Below are 18,660 nucleotides of genomic sequence, written 5' to 3'. Positions count from 1 at the left end.
TATTGTTCCGCGTACAGTCCACACATGAAAAACATAGGAATACGATAAATACACAATGTAAATACGGGTGAAGAATACAGAGTGTAGTGCTACTCAGTAGAGATGATGTGTGGGGAGATCAGTCCGGTCCATAAGAGGATCATTCAGGACATTCCCCCGTGTACGTTCCCTCGGCCGCAGAAAAATACTTTTCACTGTACTCCGGTACATGTGACAACAAATCCAATCAATCAGAATCAATCAATCAATCAAGGAGTCTAGTAACAGCGGGGATGAAGCTGTTTTTGAATCTGTTGGTCCGTGTTTTCAGACTTTTGTACCTTCTGTCCGATGGAAGAGGTTGGAAGAGAAATGAACCCGGGTGGGAGGGGTCTTTGATTCTGCTGCCTATTTTCCCAAGGCAGCGGGAGGTGTAGATGGAGTCAATGGATGGGAGGCGGGTTCGCTTGATGGACTGGGCTGTGTTCACGACTCTCTGTAGTTTTGTACAGTCTTGGGCCGAGCAGTTGCCATACCGGGCTATGATGCAGCCAGAGAGGATGCTTTCTATGGTGCATCTGTAAAAATTGTTGAGCGTCAGTGTGGATGTGCCGAATTTCCTCCAGGAAGTATAGGCGCTATTGTGCTTTCTTGGTCGAAGCGTCGACCTGGGTGGACCAGGACAGATTGTTGGTGATGTGCTGGGGTCTAATGAGGCAAATCTCTGTGTCTTTCAGGTGGTACACTTGGTTTCAGCAATTGGACCAGTGTATGCTCTGACCAGTTCATACAGACGTACAAATTAGGAACAGGTGGAGGCCTTTTGGTCCCTTCAGCCTGTTACACCATTTTGCTAAGATCATGGCTGATCTGATTGTGGCCTTCACTATACTTTCTGCCTACCCCCTCCACCCTTTGACTCCCTCGTCAATAAAAAGATCTACCAAACTCAGCCTTAAAAAGTCAATGACACTGCCGCCACCACTCTCTGAAGATGAGATTGCAACAGACTAATGACCCTCTTTGAGAAAACATTTCTCCTCATCTCTCTCTTAAATGGGCGACTCCTTATTTTTAAACTCTGTCCCCTAGTTCTGGTCCCTCCCACAAGACTAATCATCCGTTCAGTCTCCACCCTGCCAAGCCCCCTCACGATCTTATACGTTGCAATAAGATTGCCTCTCATTCTTTTAAACTCAAATGGATACAGGCCCAACCTTTCCTCGTCCGATAGCCCCCTTCAGCCCAAGAATCCTTCTTAGGTTTCCCAGTCGTGAGTAGTTGTGGGGAGGTTAGAGAGCCCTGCAAGAGGAAACCCTTTTCATGCAGCACCAAGAATCTAGAGATGGTCATGAATTGGGGCTCGTACGCTCGAAAACGACGAGATGTTGCATGGATTGGATTGGCTGAATCGTCTCCTGTGTTATGACTCTTGCGGTCTAATCAAAGTTGGCAAGCTTAAGAAGGACAAATGACAAAATGATGAATCGATGGTGAGTGAGTTTATTGAAGGTATTAAGGGACATGGGGTGAAGCTGGGTGAGTGGAATTTAGTCACAGATTGGCCCTGATCCCACTGGATGACAGAACAGGCTCGAGAAGGCTGAATGGCCTGCTCCTGTTTGTTTGAATGGCTCACAGTTGCTATTCTGAGGATTCGGTGAGACAGTGGGCGCGATTCTCCGCTCCCGCGCCGGTTGGGAGAATCGCCTGGCGCGCCATTTTTCCCCGCGACGCCAGTCCGACGCCCTCCCGCGATTCACCCAAGCGGCCTTACGGGCCCTACCACTACGTCTAGGTGTCTCCCCAGATGGTACAGCAGGAGTGAAGCCGGACTGCTGAGACTCACGCCCTGCGACATGGCTCCCCGTTGGCACGTGTTTCCTGTGGTGGCCCGGCTTCGATGGGCCAGGCTGCTCGGCGGGTGTGCTGGATGGCGTGGTGCCACTCTGCCCTGCCCGCTGTCCACCAGATGCACCAGGGACGGGTCTGGGGTAGGCCGAGTGTCCCTGGACGTTCCTTGCTTGAGGGGGGAGGGGATCGAGGGTGCAGTGGCCAGAGTGTGAGGGGGGAGGATCGAGGGTGCAGTGGCCAGAGTGTGAGGGGGGAGGGGATTGGGGATTCAGTGGCCAGAGTGTGAGGGGGCAGGGGATCGAGGGTGCAGTGGCCAGAGTGTGAGGGGGGAGGGGATCGAGGGTGCAGTGGCCAGAGTGTGAGGGGGGAGGGGATTGGGGATGCAGTGGCCAGAGTGTGAGGGGGGAGGGGATCGAGGGTGCAGTGGCCAGAGTGTGAGGGGGGAGGGGATCGAGGGTGCAGTGGCCAGAGTGTGAGGGGGGAGGGGATTGGGGATGCAGTGGCCAGAGTGTGAGGGGGGAGGGGATCGAGGGTGCAGTGGCCAGAGTGTGAGGGGGGAGGGGATCGAGGGTGCAGTGGCCAGAGTGTGAGGGGGGAGGGGATCGAGGGTGCAGTGGCCAGAGTGTGAGGGGGGGGGAGGGGATTGGGGATGCAGTGGCCAGAGTGTGAGGGGGGCGATGACGGGCTGGGGGGGGGGGGGGGGGGGTGAGGACAGGCAGGGTTCTCTCACTTGCTTCTGCGCCTCCGACCTGGCATGCCGCGACCTCCCGGGTGGCGGATCCCCCAGCGAGGTCCAGGGCCCTCTGCTCGTGAACGTTTAGGGGGTGCAGCACAGGAGAACCCCCTCCGGTTCTCATGCGCTCACGCTGGTTGTGAGCTGTCTTGTCCTGGGGAGTGGGGAGGTTGGATAAAGCATCACAATTAGGCGGGTATCATCAGGGCGTGCAGATACCGGCTATATTAATGCTGGGTGAGGAGACAGTTGGAGCCACGCTAGGGGACGTCCCGGTGCTCATGTGGGTCGAGTACAACGTTGTGCACCCTGAACCCCCGCCCCCACCCCCCCCACCCCACTTCCCCCCCCCCCCCTCGTGCCGGGGGGGGGCGGTTGTGACCCGGGGGCACCCTCATGGCACTTACCCTGGCAGCCCGTGTGAGGTCGTGCAGCTTCTTCCAACACTGCTCCCTGGACCGGGGGGGGTGCCCCACAGCACTCACAGCGGTGCCAACTTCACGGCAACCGTGCCTCACCGTGCTGGGCGGCTGGCGATGCCCACGTCTTGGGCAGAGGGTGGCCCTTCGGTTTTCAACCTCATCGAAGAGGGTGTCCAGGTCCGTGTCCCGGGACCTCAGTGCGGCTCGTCGGGGCTCAGCCATCTCTCCTCCTTCTCCTCCTCCTGGGTCTTTCCACGCGTGGATCGCGCCATTTATTGCACAGCTCTGCGTCATTCGGGCGTTGCGCGCTTACGACGCTGCTTTCGCGCCACACCCTCCAAGTTCCTCACGGCCCCGCTCCTAGCCCATTTTCGGGTCCTGAATCGATCGCGATCGGGGCCGTTTCGCGCCGTCGTGAAACTCGACGGCGTTCATGACGGCGTGGGCACTTAGTCGCGGGAGCGGAGAATCCCGCCCCGCATATCCCCTGGAGCTTTGCTTAATTTCCTTATGGGTTTGAGTGGGAATTTCTTGCCCCCAGGACATTGTGAGGTAGGGGGGTCAGGTCAGTTTTGTGCACATTTACACCAGGAGTGGTCTTGATTGGCCTAAATGACCTCCTCCCCCACCCGTCCCCCAACCCCCGACTCCCTTTTTTAATATAACCAGACAAATTATACACTAGCGTGAAGGGTTGAAAAGCTCTTTGTGTGTGATGTTCCCCTGAGTTTGAGATCCTACTTGCCTTCTGGTTCACACTGTACCTTGGGTGGTAGGGTTTGCTTGGACATCTGAAAGTTCACTTCCTCAGTGATACTGAAAGTGTTCCTGTTCTCACTGGAGACAGGGACAAGGGTGAAGAGGGAGGAGGCAGGCAGTGTTGGTCAGGGGAGCCGGCAGCTGTTCATTCACCCAGCTTCGCCCTGTGCTGATCTGTGGCATCTTCTTCTCCCCGAATTGGCTGGGACTCCCGTTCCCGAGCCAGGGTAAATGGATGACTGTTTGAAATGCCACCGCCGATGGATGGGCGTGTTGCTCTGTGCAGAGAGGAGGCCGTGGACAGTGTCTCGGGCAGCACTTGTGTGGGAGAGAGAGAGACTTGCTGCCAGGTACTTTGCAGTGATGTGGAAGATTTGTAAACTTGACAGTTGAAAAGTGCTTTGTATTTGGCCGGTTTAATCCGTTTTAAATTTCAGTCATGACTTGACCAGTTCCTTCCGCCTGAGCTAAGAAAGGAAAAAACCCCACAAGGATTAGTGAATAACAGGGAGCTTTCATACTGAGACACACCTGTGAGATAGATGATGTATTAGCATACAGGACCGAGCACAGTTCTAGATTGGAAGTGCAGGCTGTGTCATTAATATTCCATATTATTTTTTCTGCATTTTCTTGACAATGCCTGGATATTTTTGCTACATCAGTAATTTAGTTGTTTTCTCTCTTTCAATTTAGAACAAAATTCTCTGAACCTTCTTTGTGCTTTTTTTGTTTCCATTTAAGTTCCCTCTTTGCTTTTTTTCTTTCTCTCTCTGATTTTGTCTTCCTTACCTTCCACTTTCTCTTTCTTATATTTTTCTCTCCTCTTCCCCTCTCCCTCTCTCCTTCCTCCTCTTGCTCGCCCTTTCACCCAATTCTCCGTACCCCCCCTCCCCTCTCTCCATTTTTCTCCCCTTCCCCTCTCTCCCCCTTCCACCCTTCCTCCCTTCCCCCTCCTCCCTTCCCCCTCTCCCTCCTCCCTTCCCCCTCCTCCCTTCCCCCTCTCCCTCCTCCCTTCCCCCTCTCCCTCCTCCCTTCCCCCTCTCCCTCCTCCCTTCCCTTCTCTCCATTTCCTTCCCTATCCCTCACCTTTTCCCTCCCTATCTCCCCTTTTATCTCTCTCCTTCCCCCACTCTCCCTGCCCTTCCTCCTCTCCCTCTCCCCTTCCCCCTCTTTCCTTCCCCCCCCTCTTTCTCCCTTTCTCCCCTCTCTCCCTTTCCCCCTCTCTCCTCTCCCCTTCCCCTCCCCTTCCCCTTCCCCCGCTTTCTCCCCCCCTCCTTTCCCCCTCCCCTTCCCCCTCTGTCTCCGCCCTCTCCCTTTCCTCTTCTCTCCCTCTTTCCCCTACCCCTTTTTTGGCCCCTTCTCCCCTTTTCCCCTCCCTCCCCTTCCCCTCCCATCCTCTCTCTCTTCCCCCTCTCTCTTCCCCTCTCTCCCTTCCCCCTCTCCCCTTTCCCCCTGTCTCCCCTTTCCTCCTCTCACCCCTTTCCTTCTCTCCCCTGCCCTTCTCTCCCCTTCCCCCTCTCTCCCCTTTTCCCCCCTCTTCCCCTCTCTGCCCTCTCTGCTCCTTCCCTTTCACTCTCTTTCCCCTCACTCTTCCCCTTCCCTCTCTCTCCCCTTCCTCCTTTACTCTCCTTCCCTTTCCCCTCTCTCTCCCCCCTTTTTGCTTTAGTTATGTCGCTCTCACAGAATAATAACTGTATCCCGCCAACACTTATTTAGGTAGCACCAGCTAAACCAGGCATGACCTGCTGCCCGGTTAATCCTGATAATCAAAACTTTTAAACGGAAATAATCTAAAGATTCCCAGTGACTATTTCCTTTGGTATCTTGTTCCATTGTGGGGTCTTCTTTGTGAAGAAAGATTGTTAATGCACTGTCTTGGAAACAAATAGACTTTGTAGTTTGTGTGGATGGTCACCTGGTGTTTTGCCATTGGCGGCCTGACACCGGGTACTTTCCCCTCCTCTCCCCCCTCTATTCCACTCGGCTTCTGCGATCCTGGCAGGGACTGGGAAGAGTTCATGCATCGGGGGTCAGACTGCAACACCGAGATTCCAGGTGAGATTTTAACTCGCTCGAAACCCGTCCATTTACACAGAGTTAAATTAGGGCCCAAATCAATCTCATTTTGAGTGCACGGTGAGTGAATTCAGACACTTCCTAACTTTGAGTCCTTCGGGTCCTGCTCGTCCACAAGACATTTTGATCGTCAACTCGACCCCACTCATTCGATCTGTGGTCTGGTAATTCTGCATGAACTCTGTACTCTGCATCTGTCTATATGTACCTGCACATGCATCTAAACACACACATATCCAAACACACACCCACATGCATGCACAAGTGTCTTTGAGAAAGCTAGAGGGAAAGGTAGAAATGCTTAAGAGAAAAATTAAATATAGTCATATACAAATGGCTATAAATATCATATATATATATTACATATGTATTTTATATATTTGTGTGTACGTACACAGATTTCAGCAAGACATGCTTGTGAATGTTCTGATTAACGGTTAACACTTGTGAAATATGATGCCCTGCTTATGAAAGATGTAGATTTAAGTGAAATTTATGATATGTCGGAGTTCCATTGAGACAGCGGCTCTTTATATTTTCACAGATAACCCCATTACGAGGGCCCCGGGAAGGTGGGACGAAAGTGACTATCTACGGGGAGAACCTGGGCCTGAATTTCTGGGAGATTGAAAACTTTGTGCGAGTGGCTGGAGTTGATTGTATCCCATTGCCGGACGGATACATTCCAGCAGAACAGTAAGCCACGTTTGAACGTTTGGGCAGCACGGTAGCACAAGTGGATAGCACTGTGGTTTCACAGCGCCAGGGTCCCAGGTTCGATTCCCCGCTGGGTCACTGACTGTGCGGAGTCTGCACGTTTTCCCTGTGTCTGCGTGGGTTTCCTCCGGGTGCTCCGGTTTCCTCCCACAGTCCAAAGATGTGCAGGTTAGGTGGATTACAAAGAACAAACAAAGAACAAAGAAATGTACAGCACAGGAACAGGCCCTTCGGCCCTCCAAGCCCGTGCCGACCATGCTGCCCGACTAAACTACAATCTTCTACACTTCCTGGGTCCGTATCCCGCTATTCCCATCCTATTCATGTATTTGTCAAGATGCCCCTTAAATGTCACTATCGTCCCTGCTTCCTCCACCTCCTCCGGTAGCGAGTTCCAGGCACCCACTACCCTCTGCGTAAAAAACTTGCCTCGTACATCTCCTCTAAACCTTGCCCCTCGCACCTTAAACCTATGCCCCCTAGTAATTGACCCCTCTACCCCGGGGAAAAGGATTGGCCATGCTAAATTGCCTTTAGTGACCCAAAAGGTTAGTAGGGGTTATTGGGTTACGGGGATAGGGTGGAAGTGAGGGCTTAAGTGGGTCGGTGCAGACTTGATGGGCCGAATGGCCTCCTTCTGCACTGTATGTTCTATGTTCTTATGTTCTATGTTACTTCTTGTTGGTGCTGGTGGCTTGAATCTTTGGCGGGTGGCTAGGCAGCAGTGTTCGAGCTACAGGTCTATGCGGCATCCAATTATTCCTTAACCCCACCCCTCGCTACCGCTGCCTTCTCATCAATACCTCATGCCCAGCTTGCCCCTTGGGTAGTTTATCATGCTTGACATTTTAGCCCACAATCCTAACCATTCAAGGGTTAACTGCGAAGATGCTCCAGGAAAATGCTGTACCAGGGACAGATTCAAAAGTAGCCTTGCACTTTTAATTGGAAGATTATTAGACTATATTAATGAGTGTGTCATTGAGGTGGCACAGTGGCGCAGTGGTTAGCACTGCTGCCTATGGAGCTGAGGGCCCGGGTTTGATCCCGGCCCTGGGTCACTGCCCGTGTGGAGTTTGCATATTCTCCCCGTGTCTGCGAGGGTCTCACCCCCACAATCCAAAGGTATGCAGGGTAGGTGGATTGGCCACACTAAAGTGCCCTTTAATTGGGGAAAAGAAATATTTGGGTACTCTTAAAAAAAAATTTTTGAAAATTAATGAACATGTCATGAGCAACAATTAAATGGAATTTACAGCACAGAAATTAGCAGTCACTGCATTTCCAGCGAATCTCCTCATTCTATTTACTTTGTCTAACCCTATCGATGCTTCTTCCTATTTCTTTTTCCCTTGTGTGTTTGCCTAGCTTTTCCTAAATACATTGATGTTAGTTACTTCAACCACTCCTTGTGGGAGCGAGTTCCACATTTGAACTGTTCCTGGACAAAGAGTTTTTTCCTGAATACCCCAATTGGTGACTATCTTGTATTTAATAGCCCCAAGCTTTGGTCCCCTCTACCAGTGCAAACACCTTTTCAATGTTTTCCCTTGCAAACCCGTTCATAATTTGGCAGGCCAGCTCAAGAATAGATGAAATATTGTCAGATCTCCAGGCATTGTTCGGCAGCATCTGGTGCTAGCCATGGTCCAGCCGGCGCTGCCCGGTGTTAAGTAATTATGGATTCAGGTAAGGGACTTGAGCAGATAATCCAGGCTGACACTACCACGCAGGACCGAGGGAGTGCTGCACTGTCAGATCTGCTATCTTTAAGCCAAGACATTGAACTGGTGGATGTAAAAGATCCCGTGGTACTACTTTGGAGAATATGGGGAGTTGTCACAGTCAGTAAATACCCCGTGACCCATGTCTCTCAAATAGATTAGCTGAGTATAAATTGACTGCTGTGTTTCCTACATTACAACAGTGACTATACTTCAGAAAGTAATTAATTTGCTGTAAAGAACTTTGGGAATACTGTGCAGTTGTGAAGTGCCATATAAAAGTAAGACTTTCTTTTTATGCTGAAGCTTTTTAAGGGAGCTTACCTAACAAACAAGTTTTTTTTTAGTGTGAGTATAAAGGATTGCACCTTCTCTATTCCCTGTTCCCTCCCCGCCCATGCTCCCAGTTTCTGTGTTTGGAAGTGTAGGGTAGACTAGTTATGCCACTGCCTCCATCAGGGCACTTGGACACTTAGGGGTGGCACGGTGGCACAGTGGTTAGCTCTACTGTCTCACAACTCCAGGGACCCGGGTTCAATTCCGGCCTCTGGTAACTGCCTGTGTGGTGTTTGCACTTTCCCCCCGTGTCTGCGTGGGTTTCCTCCGGGTGCTCCGGTTTCCTCCCACAGTCCAAAGATGTGCAGGTTAGGTGGATTGGCCATGATAAATTGCCCCTTAGTGTTCAAGGGGTTAGGTAGGGTTACTGGGCTATGGGGATGGGGTGGAGGCGTGGGCTTATGTAGGATGCTCTTTCCAAGGGCTGGTGAGGACACGCTGGGCTGAATGGCCTGTTCTGCACTGTATGGATTCTATGACCACCATCGCGGACAGTGTGCGTAACCATGGAAACTAGAGGACAAACACCGAAAACATTGCCACCTAGTGAACCGGCTGAATAATTGACACTAAGTTCATGCTGATATACAGCACCAGCCAGTGCTGGAGCTGTGGAAGCAGTGAGCCAACATATAAAAATATTGAGGCAATGAATGAAACTTCATGGATTTCGAACCTGATCCGTCTTAATGATTTAACAAACTAAAAAGACTCAAAACAAGGTCTTAGGATAGGAAGTAGCAAATTTACAACAGATTTGAGGAGAAACTACTTCTCCCAAAGGGTTGTGAATCTGTGGAATTCGCTACCCCGGAGTGCAGTGGATGCTGGGACAGTGAGTAAATTTAAGGAGGAGTTGGACAGATTTGTAATTGGCGATGGGTTGAAGGGTTACGGAGAAGGGGCAGGACGGTGGAGTTAAGGCCAGGATGAGATCAGCCATGATCGAATGGCGGAGCAGACTCAATGGGCCAGATGGCTTAATTCTGCTCCTATATCTTATAACTTGTAGGTGGAGCAGAGGAATGGACCCATTTTCCTGCCACACCAACTAAGGTGCTAACTTGGTTGTGCCTCCCTTGCAAAGCACCCTTTGTACCACTTTAGGATAAGCTCTGAGAGAAAGGTTTAAAGGCTGATGTATCAAACATAAATGTCAATTTATTACCCCAGAAGCCATATATGGTGGATTCTGGAAACCTGAAGTAAAAACAGAATGTGCTGGAATAACGTGGCAGAGTGGGCAGCACTGTTGGAAAGAGAAGCAGAGTTAACGTTTCACGTCAATGATCTTTCATGAAATAAGTATCTCCGGTCTTTATTTGAAATGTATTCTTGTCAAACTCATGATTATTTATGTTCTTCCCATTATCACAAGTGTGGCCAAGGTTATTCATGAAGGCCCCGCCTTCTCAACATTGCCCCTCGCCTGAGGTATGGTGACCCTCAGGTTAAATCACCACCAGTCAGCTCTCCCCCTCAAAGGGGCGAGCAGCCTCTGGTCACCTGGGACTCTGGCGACTTTAGTTTACTTTTGTGTGGCCTCTGAGTATTGCGCTACATTTTGATGTATTGGAGCACTGTGACACGCCAGGGATGGAATGGGCAGCATTAATTCAGTCTTTGTTTCCTCAAAGGATCATGTGCGAGATGGGGGTCACCCCTCGCAGTCAATTCGCTGGATTTGTGGAGGTATGTGTGGAAGAGTGTAAGCAGGAGTTCATGGCGAAGTCAACACAGCTCTACAGCTTTGTGGTGAGTGAGTTTGCAAATTGAAGTGGGGTGTCCTCCACTGAATGTGTACTTGGCAAGGACTCGGCAATGAAGCCCTGAAGCCCATGGGAGCCCCGTGATGGGCTACCACACTTCTCATTGTCTAACTTCATTTCAATTCCATGGACAGGGGGAAATTGCTGAACCAAGATGTTTCTTTACACCCCAGGCTTTCAGCTGTGGCTCAATGGGCAGCACTCTCAGCCCTGAGTCGGAACGTTCCGAGTTCAAGTCCCACCCCAGGGTCTTAAGCACAGAATCAAGGCTTACCACCCCAGTGCATTGCTGAGAGGGTGCTGAACTGTCAGGGGTACATCATTTGAGTTAGACATTAAAATGCGGCCCTGTCTGCCCCCTCGGATTGCTGCATAGGATCCGTCGACACTATTTTGAAGACGAGAGCATTTGCCCATAGTGCCTGCTCAATATTTATGCCTCAGTCAACATCACTAAAAACAGTGACCGCTATTTAACGGCCCGGTCCGAACAAGCTGGTTAGCTCGCAGGGGAGTCTGGAATTGGGAACTGTGCCAGGTGCCCATCGGTTTCCGACCTAACTAGCCTGCTCCCGGTGGCGAGATCCGGAACCTGCATGGCGAGAAACCAATAATCACCAGTTACGGCTAATCTCCATCCCATTAAAGGAAAGGACCTTCTACCTTACAGACTCCCACCATCTAACCGGCTCTCCAACGAGCAGTTACATGGGCACTGATTACTATTGGCCCACACAAACGTGGACCAGGTGTCACGGCACTTGGGGGATCTCCTGGGCCATCGAAGGCCCCTTGGTGGTCAGGGATATGGCAAGGTGGCCCCCAGCCCTCCTTTTGGAGCGTGAGCACCTTCGCACTGCCATCCAGGTACTGTCAAGGTGCCTGGGTTCGCAAAGCCAGGAGGGCCGTGGGAGCAGGTGGACACTCCAGGTCTTTGATCCAGTTGTTGGTGACACATGGGAGATATTGGTCCTGTTACCCTTTGGGAGATTGAATGTAATCCATTTGCCCGGCTCTCCACAGATGATCTGTTGGGGTGGCACGGTAGCACAGTGGTTAGCGCTGCTGCCTCACAGCGCTAGGGACCTGGGTTCATTTCCAAGCTCGGGTGACTGTGTGGAGTTTGCACGTTCTCCCCTTTTCTGCGTGGGTTTCCTCCGGATGCTCTAGTCTTTATTTACAAGCTACAGCGAGGGATCTTAGCATTCTAATTAGGAAACCAAAAAGGCCAGATTCAAAAGTGATACAAACAGTTACATTTTGAGATTCGATTACAAGAAATTAGCATATACCAATCATTTGTTACCAGTTATCTATGTCCAATCATGACTGTCAATTAAGGTTATATCATGCATAGTATATGAGAATAATTAACCAATCACATTAAAGTTCCCCATGCTTAATTAAACTATCCAATCGTTACAAAGGCACGTATGTTGTCTTGCAATTGGTGATATCGGTGGCCCGATATCTGGGGTGCAGCCATCAAATCATCTCCCTATTGCTACCAGCAGACTTACCGGGGCCATCACGATGGTACCTTGTTACACATTGCAGAAGAGACCTTGCTTGTACCATATGCAGTTTCTCTGCCTGAAAACTGGCTTCTCGGAGACACACTGTGTCCTTGTAATATCTGTTACACTTGAGAATTGCATAGTCTGAACTGAAGAATTCATCTCATCCAGTAAAATGGTGGAACTGTAGATTTTTAAATGGTTGCAGTATACCCTCCAGTATCTAAGAATGCCCAAGTTGTCCTCCTCAGGCCTAATGCCGTGTTGCCCTACATGGGTTAACGATTGTGTTAAAATCGAGCACAAAGAGATCTTCTGGATGTCCCTTGAGGAAGGTGCTAAAAAGAAACTCCACCATGGCAGAACTGATCCCCTGTAATTGTATAAAATTCATAACTCAATCATCAACAAGGGGATTGATAAAACTGAAAAATCTAATCCTTTAATTTATCTAATGGAGCAATTTGCAGCTATGATAATTCTATCACAGTGATGCATAAGTGGTTCCCGACCAAACAAAAGGATGAGTGATGTTGTGCCTCCAAGGCCAGGGCAGAAATTTAAATTAGTTTTCACTGGTTTAGCCCACCTGTTGGAAATCCGTGCCACTCACATTTAATCCCAGAGCCGCCGGCGATTTCCAGTGAGCCCGGGGCATAATTGGTGCCATTAGGCTCAATAATGAGCCTAATTGACAACCTGTCGCCAGCGGGAGAGTTTCGCCCAGTGGGTCCATTCCCACCTCCAGCTTAATGGCGGGAGGATTTCCCGTTGCTGCGAGACTGATGCAGGGCATCTCCCTCGACTCGGTGGGCCCCGCCGCCATGTTTCCTACCCCAATAGGCTGCATTCAGCCCAGCCCAGATTTCATCAGTACGGTCCAATTGACGCCTGCTGGGTGAATATGAAAGAGAAATTGGGAAAATCTATTGGCCAAAAACATTACCAAAAAAACCCAATAAATTTAAATGTTAGATGAGAATAGGAATGAACAGGGGGGCTACCCAGCTAACTGTGATCGAACCTTATTCTTTCTTTCATCTGGTCCTTTCTCACTCGCCCTGACCACTCCATTTCGTGTTTGAAGCAACATTTATCTTCCAGTACCTCAGCTCATGAGCACATTTCTGCACAGGTTTGTCGATTGTGGTTCACGTTGGTATAATTTTGATTTTGAATCCACTCCAGATCCCAACTCTAACAGGCCTGACGCCAAACAAAGGCCCTGTGTCGGGGGGAACTATGGTCACCATTCGGGGCAGAAATCTCGATGCCGGAAGCAATGTCTCAGTCATGTTTGGAGAACAGCCGTGTGTGTTTGACAGGTATGGGCTGTCTGTGAAGAACAGGAATTGGTCAATCCTAAAGTTGGCGTTGCATTAAATTGTCACTTACACTGATTATACTGATGTCGGCAGACATCGCTAAACTTGCTTAAACGTGCAAGCTTAGCTGTCGGTCTGGAGAATGTTATTTGTCTGTGCGTGTATGTGCGTGTTGGCGGGTGTGTATGTGAGAGTGTACATACACTATTATGCAATAAATGATACTTTGAAATGCTTCCTTTGGTGATGTACACTTTCGATCTTTCAGTGACTGATTCATAACTTAGGGCAGCACGGTAGCATAGTGGTTAGCACTATGGCTTCACAGTGTCAGGGTCCCAAGTTTGATTCCTGCTTGGGTCACTGTCTGTGCGGAGTCTACACGTTATCCCCGTGTCGGCGTGGGTTTCCTCCGGGTGCTCCGGTTTCCTCCCACTGTCCAAAGATATGCAGGTTAGGTGGATTGGCCATGATAAATTGCCCTTAGGTTAGATGGGGTTACAGGGATAGGGTGGAGGTGTGGGCTTAAGTGGGGTGCTCTTTCCAAGAGCCGGTGCAGACTCGATGGGATGAATGGCCTCCTTCTGCACTGTAAATTCTATGATCTATAACCTAATTGATGTTGAGGTGAAGAATTATGGGAAAGATAATAATAATCGCTTATTGTCACGAGTAGGCTTCAATGAAGTTACTGTGAAAAGCCCCTGGAATGTCTCTTCCTCAGATGATGAGGGATGGTAAATTGTGGTGAACTGTGTTGCTAAGGGCAGTGATCAGGGCGCTTAATGTAATCTTAAGTATCCCAGATTTAATATTCTCATCCTTATCTTCAAATCCCTCCATGGCCTCACCCCTTCTTACTGCTGCAACCTCTTCCAGTCCTACAACCCTCCTAGATCTCTATGGTCCTTCAGGATCATAAGGACATGGGAATTAGGAATAGAAGTCGGCAATTTAGCCCTTCGAGCCTGTTCCGCCATTCAATCAGATCATGGCTGATCTCTTCCTGGCCTCAAATCCACCTCCCTACCTGTTCCCCTTCTCCCTTTAACCCATTTTTATAATCAGAAATATATCTATCTCCTTCCTGACGCCATTTAATGACTCGGATTCCACCGCACTATGGGCCAGCGAGTTCCACAAATTCATCATCCTCTGACACATCTGGCCTCATGCCCTCACTGATTTCAATCTGTCCCTCACTGGTGGCCATACCTTCAGCCCCCAAGGCCCGAAGTTCTGGTCTTCCCACTCCTAAACATCTCAGCCTTCCTCTCTCGCCTCCTTTACGATGCCCCTTGAAACCTATGCCTTTGACCAAGCATTTGGTCACCTGCCCTATTATCTCCTTACATAGTTCGAGGTTACTCAACTTTTGTTTGATAATAATGTACCCGTGAAGGGCCTTGGGTCATGATGCTGGATTAAGGTGCTATGTAAATGCAAGTCGTTATTGTTTTTTTGAACTACTTTCTTGTTTCTCTGCCCATTAGGAGGTTTGCTGGGGGAATTATTTGCAATTCCACTTCTGCACAAGAAAAGGGTAACATCAGTGTGATGGTGGGAGTAGACAAGGCGAGGATTGAGAAGGAGCTGTGGTTTATATATGTGGACGATCCCACTGTCATTAAGATTGAACCAGAATGGAGTATAGTCAGGTAAGTGAAGCCCACCAGAGCAGTGAACCTACAATGTGTCTACCGAGAACATTCCTGCAAATCTGAAATGGAAGCGGAAATTGCAGGCAGTTAGCAGCCGTAAAGAGATTTGATGTTTAATATTTTGTTTCTAATCCTTTGTCAAAATGGTTGACTGAAAGATAAGCAAGTATTTTAATAAATAGTTCTCAGTCTGTCCCTTTTGTTTCTCTCCCTCCTTTTTTCCCTCCCTCCACCTTGATGCCCCTCATTCCCCTTCACCCTCCTTGCCTTCTCATCCCTTTCCCCCACAACATTCCACTATTTTGCCCCTCCTACTCTCTATGTCTGCCCCTCTCTCCCTCTCTATGTCTGTCTACCTGTGGCTAACTCACTCTCAATCTTCCTTTCTCACCATTCTCCTCCTCAATCTGTCTCTTGTTCTTTTTTTGTCCTGTTATGTGTCTCTCCCAAAATCGATCTCATTTCATTGTTACCCCCTCCCATTTTCTTATTTCCTTTCCGTCCGTCAACCTCGTTTTGTTGTGCCTTTTCTCTTCCCCCCATCGTACTCTGTCAAAATACTTCAGATTTTTACCTCTTGACACTTTTGCATTGTTGTTCTTTCTCTTCCTGCACAATAGAACATAGAACATAACAGCGCAGTACAGGCCTTTCGGCCCTCGGATGTTGCGCCGACCTGTGAAACCACTCCAAAGCCCATCTACACTATTCCCTTATCATCCATATGTCTATCCAATGACCATTTGAATGCCCTCCGTGTTGGCGAGTCCACTACTGTTGCAGGCAGGGCATTCCACGCCCTTACTACTCTCTGAGTAAAGAACCTACCTCTGACATCTGTCTTATATCTATCTCCCCTCAATTTAAACGTATGTCCCCTCGTGCTAGACATCACCATCCGAGGAAAAAGGCTCTCACTGTCCACCCTATCCAATCCTCTGATCATCTTGTATGCCTCAATTAAGTCACCTCTTAACCTTCTTCTCTCTAACGAAAACAGCCTCAAGTCCCTCAGCCTTTCCTCATAAGATCTTTCCTCCATGCCAGGCAACATTCTGGTAAATCTCCCCTGCACCCTTTCCAATGCTTCCACATCCTTCCTATAATGCGGCGACCAGAATTGCACGCAATACTCCAAATGCGGCCGCACCAGAGTTTTGTATAGCTGCAACATGACCTCATGGCTCCGAACCTCAATCCCTCTACCAATAAAAGTTAACACACCGTACGCCTTCTTAACAACCCTCTCAACCTGGGTGGCAACTTTCAGGGATCTATGTACGTGGTCACCGAGATCTCTCTGCTCATCCACACTGCCAAGAATCTTTCCATTAGCCCAGTACTCTGTCTTCCTGTTATTCCTTCCAAAATGAATCACCTCACACTTTTCTGCATTAAACTCCATTTGCCACCTCTCAGCCCAGCGCTGCAGCTTATCTATGTCCCTCTGTAACTTGTAACATTTGTTCCGACAGCGAGTTTTACCTGGAACATGTCACTAGTCTGTCACCAGAGGCTTATGGCTTGAGAGCATCACTGTGCCTCAAGTATGGCTGGTCAGGGGTCTCTCCCGCTCTTAAGGCCAGCAATTGGTGCATTGGAAGGATTTTGCAGGTCAATACTCCACCTGTTTGGCTGCGTTATGAATGCTCCTTCTTTGGCCATCAAACCCTGGGGTGTGGCTTGAACCGGGAGCTACTGGCTCAGAGGCAGAGATGCTACCCACTGCGCCACAAGAGCTCCAACACGTTTGCGCGCTTCCCTTAAATTAACCACATGTTACCTGCCCTTTACCTTCTCAAACTAAAGTTCCATCCTAATTATGCTCAGCTGCCTGTGGAATGCCTCCAAGTCTCAACAACTACCTTTCAAATGTTCCTCTCTTTAAGTTAATCTCCCTGGCGATGATGGGCTGTCACACATTGTGAAAGCCTTTGCTTGTACCGCTGAACTGCAGCGATGCAGGGTGATTCCCAGTGAATAGATGACAGTGAAGGGTGGCATCAATTGTCCAATAGGTTTTTTGAAACTTGAGGCCTAAAGTAGCAACTGTCAAAAAAAGTGCACTGCTATCGATGGGTCTGTGTGGTCTACCTTCACGGCTGCGCGGTTTAGGGTTAGGGTTAGAAGGGTTAGGGTTAGAAGGATGGAAGAAGAGCGTCCTCCTGATTCCTGAGATTATGTCAGATAATTTCCCCCTTCGCTGGGCTGATGATATCCTTGGTTTATGAAGGTTTGAAGTGGTTCTGTTTTTAGGACACAGTGTATAACCTGTTTCTTGTGGAACTAAGCAGGGTAGATCAGTGTCTCAGTTGCCAGCGCACGTTTGGAGAGCTGGTGCAGCCACGATGGGCCAAATGGCCTCCTGTTGCACCATAACAATTATGTGATTCTGTATGTGATGACCTTGATGGAAAGTATGGATGGGAGCATGTGGAAGGCCTCCATTTTCCTTCCCTTGTTCCATGTTACAAACCAAAATGAAAACATCAGACATCACCCACGTGAAGATGTAATTGGGCAGCACAGCAAGAAGTAAGGGCTGAACCTCCTCCTCAGTCACCAAGATCCATTGTTCCTTAACCCTTCAAAGAATTAAGCTCTCATCAATCTTGACATGTTTTTGTCAAAAACAGATTTATTCAGGATGTTAAAAGGGCCGGAATTCTCCAGCCATTGCGATTCACTTTTGCAGTCCGTAGCCCACTCCTGCCCGCGAATTTCCCGGCGGCGTGGAGTGATTTCAATGGGAAATCCCATTGACAAGTGGCGGGAAGATAAAATCCCATCACCATCGAACGGCTCGCTGCTGAGAAGGGGCTGGGGGACTGTCGAATCCAGCCCAAAGTCTTTCGACTCAACAAATCTACCCATTTTTTTATTCATCCCAACCCCATTCCTTATCCCTCAAGCCCCCTTGTTTGTCACCAGAAACATATCTAGCTATTGCTTGAACCCATTTGTGCACCTGCTTAAGTAACTTTCCCTGATCATTTACTCTGCAATTCTATTCATCAGTGGATGACGAGCTTTCAACTGGCTGCACCTCCAACTCCTAGTGTTGCTTTTTTAAAACTTCAGTATCTTCAAATTTGAACATTCACCATGGTGACCGTTCCAGTCCAGACTGAAGGCTTTACATTGGCCCCTGAAAGCCTCTTGCTGCTTGAGCAAGAAGGAATTGAAGTGAAATGAGATTAAGACAATCGCTTTCTGAGTAGACTCCAGTAATTAGGGGCCAATTGAGACTAAATCCAATCGGTTTGGACAATGGCTTGTGCTAGATTAGGGCTATGGCACCCTGGGAGAAGGTACAGTGGGATTATCTAACTCATTCTACCTGTGGGAATGTTCAATAGTAACATTAAACATGGAGGGAAAAATGGTCCATTCCCTAACCCAGAAAATGGGTAATTAACAGGAAACCTTTGAGATAGGCGCATGATGATTGTGATGGTGAGGCTCTCCCTTCAAGCTCATTCTGCTTACATGGCAGATCTTGGATTTTTCAGTTCCTTCTCCAGCCAACATTTTGTTTCTCTTCCCCAATTTGCATTATTGATCTGTGCCGCAAGCTCAGAATCCCCGAATCGATTGCTGACAGCAGGCAAATCCTGGATCACAATTTCAGCTGAATTACCTACTTTGCACGGGATGCCTTGCTGTTGTCCACCTGTTTATAGTCCATATTTTCCACCGATTGGCATTGAACAGTCTCTTTGCTCCGTTGCAGCTTCTCCGTTTGTTTTCTCTCAGCACTCAAAGTTATTTAAACAGGGAAATAA

At 49.0% G+C, this 18,660-nt stretch overlaps 1 protein-coding gene across 4 annotated transcripts in view; it reads left to right on the top strand.

Moving 5' to 3' along the window:
* plxna4 (plexin A4) overlaps positions 1 to 18,660 on the top strand; it is a 776,634-nt gene that overhangs the window by 601,201 nt on the left and 156,773 nt on the right. For all 4 annotated transcript variants that reach the window (XM_072471113.1, XM_072471112.1, XM_072471111.1 and 1 more), the window contains exons 13-16: positions 6,371 to 6,522; positions 10,241 to 10,358; positions 13,078 to 13,214; positions 14,708 to 14,872. In XM_072471113.1, the coding sequence (XP_072327214.1) occupies positions 6,371 to 6,522; positions 10,241 to 10,358; positions 13,078 to 13,214; positions 14,708 to 14,872 (572 nt within the window). The remainder of the gene's footprint in view (positions 1 to 6,370; positions 6,523 to 10,240; positions 10,359 to 13,077; positions 13,215 to 14,707; positions 14,873 to 18,660) is intronic.

This window comes from Scyliorhinus torazame, chromosome 13 (assembly GCF_047496885.1).
Source record: "Scyliorhinus torazame isolate Kashiwa2021f chromosome 13, sScyTor2.1, whole genome shotgun sequence".
Classification (NCBI taxonomy): Eukaryota; Metazoa; Chordata; class Chondrichthyes; order Carcharhiniformes; family Scyliorhinidae; genus Scyliorhinus; species Scyliorhinus torazame.
Note: the sequence above shows the minus strand (reverse complement) of the source record. Positions and strands in the feature narration are given on the sequence as shown.